Source organism: Carlito syrichta, unplaced genomic scaffold, assembly GCF_000164805.1.
Source record: "Carlito syrichta isolate Samal-C Ts95f unplaced genomic scaffold, Tarsius_syrichta-2.0.1 Scaffold295139, whole genome shotgun sequence".
In the NCBI taxonomy this organism is placed as follows: domain Eukaryota; kingdom Metazoa; phylum Chordata; class Mammalia; order Primates; family Tarsiidae; genus Carlito; species Carlito syrichta.
In genome coordinates, this window is record NW_007239235.1 from 786,776 (window position 1) to 803,952 (window position 17,177).

The 17,177-nt window shown below is 38.5% G+C and overlaps 1 protein-coding gene across 1 annotated transcript in view; it reads right to left on the reverse strand.

Moving 5' to 3' along the window:
- LOC103256739 (protoheme IX farnesyltransferase, mitochondrial) overlaps window positions 1-17,177 on the reverse strand; it is a 103,197-nt gene that overhangs the window by 14,851 nt on the left and 71,169 nt on the right. The window contains exon 3 of the mRNA XM_008054508.2: window positions 403-635. Within this exon, the coding sequence (XP_008052699.2) occupies window positions 403-635 (233 nt within the window). The remainder of the gene's footprint in view (window positions 1-402; window positions 636-17,177) is intronic.

Here is a 17,177-nt window from a genome sequence, read left to right on the forward strand (position 1 = left end):
AAGTGAGCCCCCTTTGATAGGAGACTGGAAGCTAGGTCAAGATACTCGCTCCATAGCCTGGACTTGGTCAATGACTTGGTCAGTCCTATCTTGATTTGTGATTCTCATCATGGTTTCAAGTACTGTTGTCTATTCTATCTGTAGTCACAGGCTGAGGTAGCACTACTTCCTTTGTCTTCTCTCAGATACTCCCTACAAGTGTATGTCATGTGTATCTGTAGGCCAGTGTAGTACTGCTTTTAGCTTTGTGTCCACAGTACTTTGGATTGCCACATCAGCACATGTGCCAAAAGAATCAGCGTGGGATAAAATGAATCTTACCAAGTACTGCAGCTCTGAGAGGAAATGCCTCCTCTTGAGGAGCGCAAGCTCATGTGACACTCCACACCACAGGACACTCACCAGCATCAAGGCTGCCAGTGGCTGCTGTCCAGCCCATGACCGGTGGGATGGCCCCAACCACAGCTCCAACCCATGTGTTGGCAATGCTGATCCTCTTCAGTGGTGTGTAACAGCAGGTATACAGGAAGATGTTGAAGAGCCCCAGGGCTCCTGTGAGTGGATTCACGCCCCAGGTCAGGAGGGCCACTCCTGGAACAGCACAACATGTGGCAAAAGACACAGCTAGCAATGGGCTGGAAAAGAGCAGAGAACATAAAGTAATCATTCCTAGCTCAACTCCATCACACTGCCTAGACTCAGAGCTGCTAACGTGCACAATCTACTTATTCAGTGAGGTAGTTTCTTCCTTGTTATGGGGAATCCTCTTCACGAAACTTAAAATAAGGAAGGGTGTTTGCAAGGCTGCTCGCCTTGAGTTTGCCAGTTGAGAGTAAAGTTGTTAAGGGAGTTGAGGTCAGAGCACCCCAGATTTAAATATAGGCTCTGACCCTTCACTCTCCACATCTCTATGAGAGAGATTATCTCTTCCTCATAGGGTTGAAGTAAGGCCTGAGATGATGTCTCCTTTGGAGGATGCTCCATTTTAGGGTTGGTCATGAACAAACCACTTAAAACACAAATCTGTAAGATTTGAGCAGAAAATAGTACTTTAATTCTGGAAGCAGTTCTACCCCTTTTTTATGCTTTATTTTAAAACATCACTTAATTAGCAATAAGGAATAATAATGGTATGCCTCAGTGAGTGCTATAATTGCAATATCTGTAATAAATTACAGGCCCAGCATGGTACCAGTTCCCAATGAGAGTAAACACTGGGTGGCTGCTGCGCGGTGCCAGTGCTGTCACGGGGTTTGTGGACTCGGGATCTTTAAGAGGAGATGGCACAGTGTTATATGTGGAAATGAAATCTGTCAATTAAAACTCTACAGTGATAATGATGATTATAAACTTGTTTCTCAAGAAAGCCCACTTTTAAAAGTAGACTTTGTATGGAATCTTGTGAAAGACTTTTTGAGAGTCTAGATAAATTGGATCTACTAGTTCTTGCTTATATGCATGTTTATTTATTCTTTCTTAAGAAACCTAAGGAGGTTACTCAAGCCTGCTTTCTCCTTGCAGAAGTCATAATTCGACCTCTCAGTAAAGTATGTTTGTCTAGTGTCCAGTGATACCTCTCAATTACAGATTCCACATGTGCTTCTTGGGAAGCAAGAGTCACCAGCATGCAGCTTCTAGGGTGCTCTGGTTTTAGCAATGGCCAAGTCCCTGGGAGAGGCAATTTTTACCCTCCATGCACATATGTGAGATAATACCCTTCTACAGGGTTGCAGTGTTACCATGGCAGGACAGAAGCCCTGTGTCTATGAGACTGCTCCTCTAGGAAAAATACCAACTTGTAGGATTATGAGAAGTCAGAATTCAGCCAGGAGGAGGCTTGGAGGAGCAGGAGAGCTTAGTGGCTGAAAACGTAGTACCAAGTGAAACCAGGGCGACAGAATATAAAAAATGGAAATGACTTGATGGAGAATTCTGGTTCCCACTCTGCTATTGGGGTCAGCACTGTGACTCTTTCCTCTCAGGCCTGGGACCACTCAGAATGGGAGGCTTAATGGATAAAGAGCATATAATGTTGCCAGTCTAGGTGCTTGTGTCAGAAGAACCAAGAACAACAGCTGAGAGACATCTTACTTAGTACATGTTCTAACCTGAGGGTGACTATCCATCTGCTTTTGCCTGGGCCATCTCTTCTGAATCCCATGGTCAGTAACTTCCACAATACTCACACCCAAACCCTCAATTTTTCACTCTGCCTTATCCTTTTATCATTCTCACTCTGATGACACCCATTTCTGAATCTGCTCAATGATCTCTTGTCTCTGCTCCTGCTGGGGAAAGCCCTACAATCATACTAACTGGCCCTACTGCAAAAGGATGGTTTAACGGTGCTGGTGCCTGGCTGGAGTTGATTTCCATTCTCTTTCTTTATAATGACTGTTTTAACTCCTCTCCCACCTTCTCAAGGCTCCAGCTTCACTCTAGCTGCCAATATTACTCCTTAACAGACGTTCTTCTCTCTTACACAACAGTGACAAATGTCCTCAGATTTACTTTTTTGCCTTTCTCTCATTTCAGGAAAACAGGCTGTCTTCTTCATTTTTAAAGATCAACTCTCTACTTTTGCTCTTTTAAATCTCTTCCCTAATCTGTTCTTTTTCTCTCTGTCTCTACTGTCTATTGACCTCCTGTATCCTCATATAAATTACTTTATTCATATTTCCCCCAAGATAATACCCCTCGCTTCAACACTCTTCAAAGTCAAAATCCTTATGAAACAGACTACACACATAACTTGTCTCTATTTCCTCCATCCTCAGTTTCCTATTTGCTCCTCACCATTTATTGAAACAGATTTCTCAAGAGAGTAATATCATGTGACCTGGGACCACCTAGCTCCCAGTACAGCATACAATATAATTTTCCAGATGAAAGATTACAAGGATGTGTCAGTGTTGTTACATCTCCCATATGCCCAGAAAGGAGAATTTAGATAGCTAAAAAGCAGTACAAATATTATAACTGTTGTTTTTCTTTCAATAGGTAGTTTATAGCTTATAAAAATGATTTTTTCCCCCTATGAGACTCTAAAAAGCTAGTTTTATTTTGTGTAGAAGAAAAATGTGGCTGATAAACATTTTTATTTTTCCTGAATTGGCCCTTGTGTTAAAAAGAAGAAGGTTGTTCACTTTTTTCCCAAAGTCTGTGGAAGCCAGTTGGATTCAAAGGTATTAGTGTTATGAAAAGCCCTTTTAAGAAAGCACACATGAATTTAATTTATTGAGATAGGCAATTTTATGTGAAAGTTTAGTTTCTGACCCTTGTTGAAATCACAAAAAATCATGAGCCTCAATTTTGGTGTTTAAAGCAATATGTTCAAGGGCATAAAAGAAAATTTGGTAAGTTGACAAGCCATGCAAACAAAAATGTAGTTATTTACCCAAGATGTCATGGATATTCTCAGCACCTAGGTACCTGAAGGAAGCTATTCCCTCCTGGCACAAGGAGCCCTGAATCAGTGGGCTTCAGAAATTTCTTGTGTTATGTGCAAAAGTACTCCAGTTGCAAACTGTGTGAAGTTTACTTTCCTGTGATGTTTCATTTTCTCTAAAACATTTATTATAAAATTAATATATGCTCAATTCAGAAAATCTGCAACTGTAGAAAAATCATAAAGAATTTGAAATTAGTTATTCAGAAAAATATATTGGTTGATATTTTTCTAGCTTTTTTCCAATGATGAATCTAGTAAAAAAAATCACTGCAAACATACTAAATTGTGTTTTTCCCCTGCTTTATTTCAATATATCTTGATAATTCCACCATGCCAATAAGAATCTTTTTTATATCATCATCATTAATAGCTACATAGTGGACTATACTATGGATATACAACAATTAATTCTACCAACATGCCTGTTTATGGACGTTGAATAGTTTTCCATTTTTAAAAATAAGAAAGTATATTGGGATAAATACCTTATGGACAGACTTTTGTTCACAGATCTGATTAGAATAAATTCCGAGGATAAATTCCTAGCTGTGAAATTTCTAAACCAGATGATATGCACATTTTTAAAGAGATTTTGACAGGCACTAACAGGCTGTACTCCAGACAGTTTGTGCTAGGTTATACTCCCACCAGTAGTATACGAGAGTACCTATTTCTAGAATCTGTATCAACACTGGGTGTGGCATTAAAAACAAAGCAAAACAAAAACAAAAATTGCGAGTAGGCACTAGTGCAATACAACTTGCAGAGCCTCTTACTTCTTGCATCTGCTGAGGGCCTGGGGTGGCTAAAGTCTTTTTAGCCTGGTCATCATCAGCTGGGAGTAGCCTCCTGTGTGCTTAAAAGCTCCTTCAGTTTACCCCGTTGTACTTATAGTCTCATATTCTATTGCATTTCCTGAGATTAATACACTAAGTTTAAAAAACAAAGGACAGACCCAGGATATATTATGGTAAGACAGATGTGGTCCTGGACCTGTGAGTACTTACACTGTAGTGGTCAACAGTTCAATAGGCAAGAGCTACTGACAGGGAGACATAATGTAAAATGTGTGTTGGGGGAAGGACAGGGAATGTTTCCAGGAAGAAATGATGTTTAAACTGAGGCCTGATGGACGGGTGGGAGAAGGGCAGAAAAGGAAGAGGAACATTTCAGGCAGCGAGAACAGCATGTGAGAAGGCCGAAGGTGAGAAGCACAGCAAGTTTAAGTTCTACATACTGGAGAACAGAATGAGAGTGGGAGGTGTCAAGAGAGCAGAGAAGCACATGCAGACTCAACGACGTCTTCTCTGCTTTTTAGGCACGAAAATTAAGTGATCAGATCTGTTTTTTGGAAGGATCACTCTGCCTGCCATGTGAAGGTCAGCAAAGATAGACAAGCGTGCATTTATTTACCTCAAAAGAGAGGCTCACATTATGCATTCTTGAAGAAAAAGAGTCGTGAGTGCACCACCACATAAGTTTCACCAAATGCTCAAAGAAACAGCCTTCAGCTAGTTTGTATCTTTAATCTATCTTCCAAACTTCCTAATACACTGGTGGAGTAAATCAGATCAGTAGAGAGCAGGCCTGCCTCTCTCACTGAATGGCTCTTTGGTCTGATGACATGAGGGTGATCATGGTTTGCATTTTTAGCTCTATTATTCTTGGCTCTACTTTGTCCCTAGTCTTCTGTCACACTTCACATACCTTTGCAAGTTACCTGCAGTCTTGTTTAAAATAAGGCAGAAGAAAACAGTTAAAAAAACAATGGGGTAACTACAGGTCTTTGGTTAGAATCTTTGTATACGATGAAACATCGCTAAAAGAAGCAAAGGACTCTGAAACTGCAAGTAGGAAGAGGACAAAAAATAGTAACAGTTCTGGGATAAAGAGAAAATACATCAAATGGTATCTGGGTTATTAAGTTTGATTTACCATGAAATCTTTAAACACCATGTGATATTAAAGTTATTGAAGTTTAGCTGTCTTAATAAAGAGATCTATTTTTTGAGATAGAAAAAGGTAAAAAAGTGTTCATTTCTCATCTCAGTTAAACAACTCTGATTTTCTGCCTTGTGCTCAAAAATGTGATCAGAGCTAAATCTCAAAGGTCTGAAAGGCAATTCTGTTAAGAACTGATTTCTTGTCATTTTAGGTCAATTACCCTATATATGCTTTCTCCTAATCAAACCATTCAGCGCTTGATCAAAAAATTCATCTGTTCTTCCCATTCCTAGGTGGGTTTTGGAAAGTATCCCAAACCTAGAGACACATTGACACGCAGAGAGTTATTTCCCCTTTTATCATTTATTCTTTATTTAACATGTTTTGTTTAAAGTCTTTTCCTTTTTTATTAGTCTTTTTACTCCTTTTATCATGTAAATTCCTTAGCAGCTAGCTCTCTTCCATTTTGAGTGCTACTCTAACAACTGGTTTCCAGAGGCAAGATGAAGAGGAGAAAGGCTCCCTAGGGCTGTTTCCTTAGGGGAGAGGACCCCGCTGGGCTTTCCAGGTAGACCCTTACCCTTTACCCCATGATACTAAGTGTGGCTCTCAGAGCAGCAGCAGCAGTTCACCTGAGAACTGGTTAGGAATCCAGGTAACTTGGAGGCTTACTGAGATTCGAGAACTACTACTATCATTACCCATGTGATGTCAGTCCCCATCTGGCCAAGACACATGTGTTGAGCAACATGAGCCACTCACTCCAGCGCTGACTCTGGCCTGTGTGGGTCATTCACTATCAGCTGTCCTTTGATATATGCATCTTGACATGTTCCAGTGAAAGAACGCAGGACTGGGAACTGGTTGTTATCACCTAGAAGAGGAACTTCAGGTGTATCCATAGACCCTTGACCAGCCTGTACTACCTATCTTGATTTGCTTGAGTCATGTCATACAGTTACAAGTGTTTTGACCATCAAAAATACTCTGAGGAAGAGATGAAACAAGTGTGGCAAAAGTCTTGAGAATTATTCATTCTGGGTCATGAGTATGTTGGGGTTCACTGTACTATACTACTGGGTCTGCTGGAACATTTTCATAACAAAAATGTTTTCAAATGCTTTAATATACTTTATTACTATTACATTCTGGTTTCCTGATGATAGCATAACGAGACATGATGAACAGGAATTGGGTGGTCTAAGTTCTAGTTCTGATCCTGATGCTAACTAGCCATGTAAAAGTAGGTAACTTATTTAGCTTCTCTGGCCCTTAGTTTCCTCAACTGTAAAGTAAGGGGTGTATTGGGGTTCTTGCGGTAGCAAGATAGACTGAAACTCAAATCAAACTTGCTTAGGCAAAAAGCCTCAAGAACAAAACCATAGGAAAGGCAGGGTTCCCCCATTTAGCTGTGTGATATTGAGCAAACGATGTAATCTGGTGGCCTTAGACTCTTCATCTTTAAATGAGAGATACTTAATAGAATTGTCTTAAAAACTAAATACAATAATGTAAATAAAGTACATAGCAAAGGGTTCATTAAATGAGCACAGCGTTCACTTGTTCATTCAATGATTCATTAAAAATTTTAAGTGCCTATGCAGTCAGCCACTATGCTAAGTGTTATTATATAGCAATGAAAAAATTGGAAAGTTTAATCTAGAAAGGAAGACATATATTAAACATACACAAGTATTATGCATTCTCCAACTGTAAAATCAGCTACAGTGAAAAGAAGAGATGAAATGAGACAGAATAATTTATATAGGAAGGACTTATTTAAATTGTGCTGAAGGTAGGGGGTGATAAACTTGTAATAAATTGTTTCCCTTGATTGATTTTTTCAAATGTATAAAGACATGAATATATGTTAAGACTTATGGATATAAAACTATTTTTTTATTTTCAAGTATAACCTTTTATTTAGAATTTAATTTTATTATACCAAATTACAAAAAGGACTACCAGAAAAAGCTACATTGATCATGTATAAACATTTTACATAAACGTTGATTGGTGTACTTGTGTCTTGACAACAGTAGCTATAATAACTTTTATTAAGAACACAGGAGTTGCATCTCTGTGACTGATTCTTGCTACAGTGAATTTATATAGGAAAGATCAGAAATGCAGATGAATGAGGTGTGATAATATCACAAAACATTCTAATTTTCAATAACATGGAATAAATGTATGAATAAGAAAAATAGCACCATTTGATGGGGGTGGGGAGAAAAAGACCTAATAATTTTCTTGAACTAAAAAAATTCTTTTATATTCATTCACTCACTCATGCAAATAGGTTCAGGATTCATGGTAAGGGTTGAATGGAGATTTATTTAAAAACTCATATACAAAACTGAATTACATTTTAAATTGAGATATCTTTCTACTGAGCATCACTGCTTGGGATCTTTCTACTTCTGCCTTTCCTGCCCAAGGCTACTATAGAAAAGAAACTAACTGACTAAGAGTGAGGTGGGGGGGTGGATTTTCAACATTTTTCTATGAATTATTTTTTTCTCCCTTAAGATATAACATTGCTTTGTTTACTAAGTACCAGTCTTTACCTAGTTCTATCAAAGTAGACTTTTCTACAGATATCAGGAACAAATAAGAGAAATACAAGCTTTAATTTGATGCCTACTTATTGCACTTAATAAATATAATTTAAATTACCTGACTTTTAAATTACTTCCTGGAAAAATGTGGCCTTTCTGTTAAGCAATGTGTCAGGGAGGCCTATGAAATGTTATATTACATCAAGAAAGCTTTATATTTTGAGCAGTTCTGCAGGTAATTGGTTTAGAGAAAAATTAATTTCATACTTCTTGGTCACTCCTTCAGAATGATGTTTAAATTACAAAATAAAATTTCCTTTCTTCAGAAACAAAAGAAAACGTAAAACCTTAATCAAACCAAGCCAATTTAATTCTAATTTCCTGCATAAATCCCACATTTGAGGTCTGAAATGAGTTTTTAGAGAAAGTCTCTACAGATAACTGTTTTGAAAATGTCTCCCCAGAATCTTATTTAGGCATTTTCTATTTCTGAACAAGTCTCCAGCTATAGATACCATAGTAGCAGATAATTGATGTAAATTTAGAACTTAAGGAAATTGTGAAGAAAATGAGGACACAATGGTTGTTTTAAAAGAAAATAAAATTTTAAAGCATGTTTAAGAGAAATGCAAGAATAAAAGACATTTCTGACATAATTATATTCAGCACATGAAGACTGTGGTATCATATTACAAAAAACCTTTTTCCAAGGAAAAAAAGCAGAGCTGAATGAGTTTTTTAAAAACTGAATGAAAAAATCTTTTAATCCAGAAGGAAGATAACATTCACTGTAAAAACAAAAACACACCAAAATGAACCTTTCCCATGTTGACCCCTGAAATTCAGCCTTCTAATTCAGAGAGGAGCACACAGCGACCCTTGAATTATGCTACACCAGTTCAGCTTATCTTAAGGATAATTTGTACAAAGACTAGAATTTTCAGAGAGATGATTCTTATTGCCACATCCATGAAAATCAGAGTTTCTAACATAATAGTCCATTTTTAATAGAGTTTTATGATACTCTAAAAAAACAGCTCTGTTCACCTGCACAAAATAGGGTCAATGAATTTTAAAGAGTTAGTAAAACACAATTTATTAAATAATGAGGCTGGAAAATAAAACTACCTGTCTCTGCAGCTTTACAGACTACCTGGGAGGTGCATGCATGTGCGGCTACCCAGGGATGCAGGTGCTGACCTCTAACTCCATCTCCTCACCTCCCCCTAGGAGCCAAGGCTTTTGTCAAGGACAGTGTTTGCAAACTAGACGCCTATAGGGACCAGGCTGACACAGTAGGCCAAACAAAAAATGCCTCTTCAGGATTTAGTCTGTCGGTTGCTGTTTTGCCATCTCTGGTCTAGGTAAAAGATTTCCTCTGTGAAGAATGTCTACCTAATTTGTGAATGTAACTCCTTTGCCCTAGAACTGGCCCCTCTCCCCACACTCCTCTCAATCTTTTGTATGGCCAGTTCTTACTCATCCTCTAAGACTCAGCTTAGACATCAAAATCTTTTCTCCCAGAATGTTTTTGCTCACCCCTCTCGCCTTCATGACTCCCTCCCCATGGTTGATCTCTATGTCTGTCCTCAGGTTCTCATAGCATTTCTTAGTCTTTATGTGAATATGAGCTGCTGCCTTGGTTGCCCATCTCATTATGCCATCTATTTTCTAGTGTAGCAACTCTGTACATGTTTGTATTTTTTGTCCTTAAGAATGTATCCAAATGAACTCTTACAAATCATGCAAAAGAGAGAATACTGTTTCCCTAACTACCACAACATAAAACCAACCAATGGTAAAAGTATTTGATCATATACAATCTTTTCACAACATCGTATGTGAAAAGAGAGAAATCAACGTGAAGGGACATTAGACTAAATGATGCTAGATTATTAGTAAAAGGTGTTTGCTCCTATAACATATATTTTATTTTATTTATTTTTTACTTCTTTATTTTTTGAGTTGGAGTCTCACTCTGTCGCCCAGGCTGGAGTGCAGTGGTATATACTCACAGCCACTCCAGCACTGACTCGCTGGGTGAGCCACCATATATTTTAATTGGCTACCAAGTGGAAGACTTATTTACTATAATATGACACTTATCTCTTTATATTTATTAGAATGTCTGGATATTTTCTGGTTATAGAAAGGGACATGGGAACTGAAGAATCCCCATCCCTAGGACTGCCTTACAGTTCACAATGCTTCAAAATAGTCACAAATACTTTCTTTTGTCTCATGATGAGGGAAAGGGGTATAACTTTAAGAAAATCCCACCATGCTTCTTGTTCACCCATTGTAGTGACTAAACATGATGATATGTGCAAAAAGGTTTTTTCTTTATACCATGGCTCATAATAGCAAATAATTTTTTTAGGAACAGAGTCCTATACATTAACACCACTCTTATTAAGTTAAGGCCAAATTCCTTCTTCCTACTACTTCAAATCACTGGTTAACACTAAAATTTTTTTTTTCTAGACTTATAAAATGTTTATGTTCTTATTACATTAGCAATATATATACACACCGAGACTAATCATAACAATCCTTAGAAACTCTGCAGAGCTTTTTCTCCTGGTCGGGTACCCGTCTTCTAGACTAGTGTGACTCGCTGATGAATAATATTCACAGCTCCCCTGCAGCCCACAAAATGTTTACATTTGCTTAAGTGCTTACTGGTAAAACCTTCAGTAAATTTGAAAAATGTCTCCTTTAAATCCCTATAATACTTACGCTAAACCCTGTTCTTTAAGTTAATAATGCCAACTAAACAATCCATTCATTTCATTTCTAAAACTCAATCTTCATCATTCATTTCAAAACCAGATATTGGCTGACCCCGATTCCAAGTGTTTAAATTTATCCTCTCTAAATAACCTTTCGCTCTGCTCTTGCTGTGCAATCTCTCCTGCTTACAGCCCACACCTAAAGCTTACAAGTTATGGATCACTCTCATCTGATCCATTAAGTTGGAAAAACTAATGCTGACATGTATTATTTCCCTGTTAGTGTCACCAAGCTGGAAAATGGATAATCCAAAGGAGACATAATCAAAATACGAATATAGATGTCTTTCAAAATAACAAGAGGAAAGGCCCAGCTCAGACCCCCTCCTGTAGAAAGCTTTCACTGTCCACTCTGTCTTCAAATCTTCTTTGTCTGACCTCCTAGAGAACCTGTTTGCATCAATTTATTCATTTCATTCAACCACATATTTATGTTCTGCCTCATCCTGTCTGTTGAGCATTTTGTGCATCTGGCTAATTTTTTTTCACCTAGACTGTCAAGCTTTGAGCACAATGGAAACAAAATCTGACAGTGCTGGTACATTACAGGTGCTCAAAAAATCCTTGATAAATTAATTGAATACAAGAAGGGAATTATTTAATTCTGAAATATTTAGAAGAAACTTTGGGCGTTGACAGTCTTAAGAACGATTAATTTTAATTAGGTGATTAATTTTAATTAGGTAATTAATTTTAATTTAAAAAGGGTGTCACTTAAAAAAATACATGTGTAATATAATTTAGAAAGTTAAGTATAAAGGACCTCAAGTTTATCAAGATGGCAGATTAAAGGTGCCTGTATCTGTCTGTCCTCGCTGAAAACAACGAGAACATAAACATAAACTCCAATTTTGATAGAACTAGAAAAAATCCCTCAGAAGAGCTGCCAAATACAGTGAAACCAGGAAGAAGAGAAAGAAGAGGAAACACCTCTGTACATCTGAGGCAAATATAAGACTCAGAAAATATTATTTAAGAATCTCTTCCTTAGGCTTTGACTATAACACACAGAAAGAATTTGACATAATGTGTGTGTGTCAGGAACTGCAGAGGTGGATTACTGCCAGGAAGCTACACAGTAGAATCGGTGCTTGAGATACATGTCTGGCCAGTACAAGGTGAAGTCATATGGAAGCTGTCCCAGAAGGAGTAGTCTTAGGTACTTTTGCTCCCCCCATTCCCATCCTAATGCTTAATTGTTCTCACACCCCCTTCCCTCGCCTCAGGGTACTGGACCAGGGATGAACTATCGGACCCAAGCCTGGGTAATCACATTTTCTCTCATAAGCCTTGGAACTGGGACAGAGAACTCAGGGGGAGGACCGGGGGGAGGGGGTGCTGAGGCTGAGGTTGCTATCTTGATGATGTGTCAATTTAAGTGAAAGAGTAATCAGAAGGGCCAATATGCAGAGAGAGAAAAATGAAGTGAGAATACAGAGAAAAGAAGAGATGAATAGTGAGGCTGAAAGCCAGACTGCAACTGATAAAGTGGGAAGTGGTCACACTTTACAGAAGTCTGGCTGTAAAGACTAGAAATAGAAGTCTACCTTGATGCAGCAGCTGATTCACTAGACTTTTGTCTGAGCTACAAGGACCACCTGTCAGAAAAGAAGGACCCAGTGGGGCAGCGGGGCTGGAAGAGGTGCTGGAAGCGCCCTCACAGAGGGGCTAAGCCTAACAACCTGCTCTCAGGCAGCTGGTCTCCAGGTCTTAGAACAGAGAAGACCATAAGGTAGAAAAGGGGTCCCAAGAGTCCCTAACAACAGTCAAAGATTGTGCGTGTCGGACTCTGGCAGCTATAATCTGCTGGGGCAAAATACTTGGGTCTTATTCTCCCAAGGAGAACTGAGTACAGCCTAGGAAGGCATATTGGAGACGTTCACTTTTAAGCATTCCTCTTCTTCTGTCCTCTTCCCTTGACCATCCTAAAACTATCAAATACATTTATCCGGTTAAGACCAGTATTGCAAGTAGGTATGGAGCTTAAGTAGAAGGCGTTCAAGGATATTGGACACCTGTGTGCCATGTAAGGGCAGAGAGTTACTAGTGAGGATATAAAACTGGCAGAGAAATAAAGTAGCTCAGAGGTGTCAGAAACAAACTGCTTCTTGATTTTGCCTATGACAAGTCTCACTTGCCAACATGTGCATCCAGACTACCAAAAGCCACAGCAGTGATGTGGCTGTGCTGACAGCCCAAGGGGGACAGATAAAGTGGATTGGCTCCACGTTAATAGAGATAGTCTGTGGTGAGGAGCTGATAGCGGGTAAGACAGCTCCATTATGACCCCTCTGGAGCATTTCTCTCCAGACTTGCTTAGATGCAGATGCAAGAACTCTTTAGCCAAATGAACCACAACTCCAGATTTATCCGTGTGCATCTGGGATGCTTCCTAAGTGATGTGATGTACAGTGTATTCAAATTCACCGAGTGGCCCTCAGGTCATTAAAGACTGATAAATAATTCTATCCTAAAGGCCCGAGAGCTGAAGTAAAAAGTAGAAAGCCATGGGGTCAAGTGTTTCCACAGAAATTACATTTGGTAAATAGAGGTTGCGAAATGACATCTCTATTAACCACCTGCAATTATTATAAGGCCACGGTGTTCTCTGGAATAGACAATCAAAATACCTAATAACTTCTGTGTCCCTGGAAGTTTTAGGATTAATTTAAACATGTCATCTTAGTATGAAAATGTCTTTTCTTTCCACAGCTGGGGCAAACAGGAAATTCAACATCTTCTCAAATACAATAGGACAATCTTTTTTTTTAAACAAGTGATATCTCAGACACATGGAATTGACATTTTATATAGGTAATCAACAGATTAAAACTTAAGTACTGTCCTCTGTATTTTCTTTGGAAAGATGAAACAATAATGCAATTTAATAATTTTATTTTCATTAAATTAAATGGAATTTTAGCTGTAAAGGTTTTCCAACTTGAATTATCAAAAAGTTATAGAAAACTTCTACTTTGCTTAAAAATGCAAAAGGCTTTTACTGTAACCACTGCAAAAATAATTATCTTACTAATCCTTGTTTATTAAATAATACATTGATTGTTACTTTCTCCATCATCTGAAACAGTACTGAAAAAGGCAGCTCAGTAAAAAGCAGGCAAACAGCATGACTGGTGATCAAAGCTGTAATAGGACTGGAAGCATTTTCACTGTGATGAAGCACAGTGGAGCTGCAGTTTATTCAGTTTATTTAGGTCAGCCCTAAGGTGAAACTATATACTCAAAACTATCCTTCAAAATTCCCTGAAGTCATCTGTAAAGTACATGCAAGGTTATGTACATTCAATTCTGGAAAATAATGACTATGTTCACTAGAGTTTGAGAATCACTGAGTTAAGTTAAAAGAAGGAACAAAAGAAAAGCCTATATTTAGATGGCTGGGCATTCAAACCATTCTGCTTTTGAGAAGACTCTTAGGAAATTCTATGGGGTTCTATTTCCCTGCAGGGTTTACTTCATTCTGTCTTCATGTTAAGCATCGGCAACCAGACTAAACAAATGTATTTTTGTTGGTGGTGGCTGTGAGGATTAGTTCTCAGGGATCATGTCCTAGTGTCTCTTTTGCTACTTTCCCAGATAATGAATCATGTATACAAAGAATTACAAAATGGAAGGTGAAGAAGCATGTAGACAGTCGAAGATGGGAACATTTCAAAGATGAAATAAAGACATAAAGAATAAGCAAAAGCTGTAGAAGAGAGAAAACAGGAAAAGGCAGGTAGAAAAGAACAGGAGCAAAGACAGGGCAGGGCTGAGAGACCAGTGATCCACAAAAGGAGGAGGCTTGGAAAAGCAGACCCGGCTTAACTGGCCTTGTAGGTAATGGTAGCCAGTCTTCATTTTTAACTGGGCAACAGCAGAACTTTACCTCCCCTGTGACCACACTGGTCCACGCAATTATCAACTGGGACCAGTAACAAGTCTCTCTTCACTTCTGTGACTCTATGGTCTACTATCCCCAGAGCAACTGAGGGCTTCTGTTAGCTGAAATTTGATCACCCCAGACCCATTCTTACAACTTATTTCTGGCTTCCCATGAAACACAGAATTCAGGCCAGACTTCTTACCCGGGTCCACTGACTTCATCTCATGCCAATGTGCTCCTCATTCATTATGTTTTTGCCACATTGGCCTCCTTTCTCTATTTCTAGTGCCAGGTACACTGGCCACAATGAGGTCCCCCAGATTTCTGCATCCTTACCCTGCAAGTCTCAACTCCAAGTCACTTCCTTCGAGTGCCTTCCCTCATTGCCCTCTCTAGGGTGTACTCCTCTAGCTGGTCTGTATTATCAGTGCCTATTTCCTTTAGAACACTGATGCCCAACTAGAATGATCTTTTAGAATCTATTTGCTCACTAGTTGATATCTGGTCATGCTGGTCATATGCCAGCATTTAGCACAGAGCATAATATCCAGAGATGGTAAGGACACGATTCTAAAAAAAAGAAACAACAACAACAAAGACAGCACTACCATTCACTGACTGCTTTACAAGAATGGTTGTGTTCTCATTTAGTCATAATCCTCATGTTACAAATGAGGAAATAGAGCCTCAGAGAAGTTTAGTAGTATGCTCAGGATTGCATGGTAAAGCAGGCAGAGGAGGTGGGGCATGAGTCTGGGCAGTCTGACCCCGAAATTTTATGCTCCAAAATCTAAATCACTGTATTCCACAGGGGAAAAAACCCAAACGCCCTGAAAATCCATTCTAAAACATACTCTGATTTTTCATACATAAATGCACCCATTTCAGGTATACAGCTACTTCTCTGAGTTTTGAAAAAGGTAGAAAATGGTACAGCTACTACCACCACAGTCCAAGCCACACAGAACATTCCGATCATCCCAGAAAGTTTCTTGTGTCCCTCTGTAGTCAATCCCCTCCCAACACCCACCTCCCCCACCCTTCAGTTCCTGGTACCACAGATCTGATTTGTCTTTACAGTTTTGGCTTTCCAAAATGTCACGTAAATGGAATCCCACGTTATGCAGCCTTTTGTATCTGTCTTCTTTCACTTAACATAATACTTCCAAAACTTACCCATGGCATTGCAAGTATCAGTGGTCTGCTCTTTTATAAAAAAAAATTTCTGAATGGTATTTCAATTTATGGATGTACTATAATTTGTTTATCCATTCACCAGTTGAGGGTGAATAGTTAAGTTGTTAGAGACATTCACATACAGATCTTTTTATAAACACGTTTTCTTACACACATAGGCATACAGTTGTATGGTAAATTTTATTTAACTTTATAGAATCTGCCAAATTGTTCTCTCAAGTGATTGTACCATTTTGCATTCATACCAGCAATATATGAGAGTTTCAGGTGTTCTATATCCTTGTCAGTACTTGGTATTGTCATTTCAAAAAACCGCTAGCTATGCTAATGTGTCCCAGTATCTCATGGTGACTTTTTGTTTTGTTTTGTTTCTCATGGTGGTTTTAATTTGCATTTCCCCAATGACTACTGATACTGAAAATCTTTTGTTTATTTGACATCTGCATTTCTTCTTTGGTGAAATGCCTGTTCAAATCTTTTGTCTGCTTTTTAACTGGGTTGTTTTCTTGTTGAGCTTTAAGCATTCTTTCTATATTCTGTACACAAATCCTTTATCAGGTCCATATTTTCAAATGCTTTCTCCCACTCTGTGGCTTATCTTTTCATTTGCTTAAGTGTCTTTTGAAGAGCAAAAGTTTTAAATTTTGATGAAGTCCAGTTTATCCATCTTTTTCTTTTATGGTTTGGAGCATTCTGTTTTATCTGAGAATTCTTCGTCTAGCCCAATTTCACCGGGAGCAGTTCTATGGAAAGTTCATAACCACATGCTGGAAGCAGAACTTCTGCAGCTGATTTTGGTATCTCACATGCTTGCTACATTCAGGTAGTCTATAAGCCATTTTGTAGATTTGTTTGAATTTTCCCTTTAAAACAATCATATTGTCTATGAGTAGAGTTTCATTTCTTTCTTTCCCATGCAATGTGCCTTCTATTTCTTGCCTTATTATACTAGTTAGGAGCACCAGAACAACACAGATCATGGTTCAATTCCTATAGAACAGCCTCACACTGTACCTGCTTGGTACGTTTTCCCTAACCGCTTCTCAGCTTTATTTCCTCACTATTGTCCTATACAAATCCTTCACTCTAACCAGCCAGGTCACCTGTTTTCATCCTTAAACATGTATTTTACACTCCTATCTTTGAATGTTTGTTCACCATGTCATGTTGCCTGGCATAATCTTTGCTTCATTCTCCACCTATCCAAAAAGTCTATTCATCTGCCAAGGTCTACAGCCTTAAGATTCTCTAATCTTAATGCTCATTTTTCTCTTCTCACTCACACTCATTCTCCACTTTTGTCAGTATGGCCTTTTCATTGATTTGACAGCATGTAATATGTATTC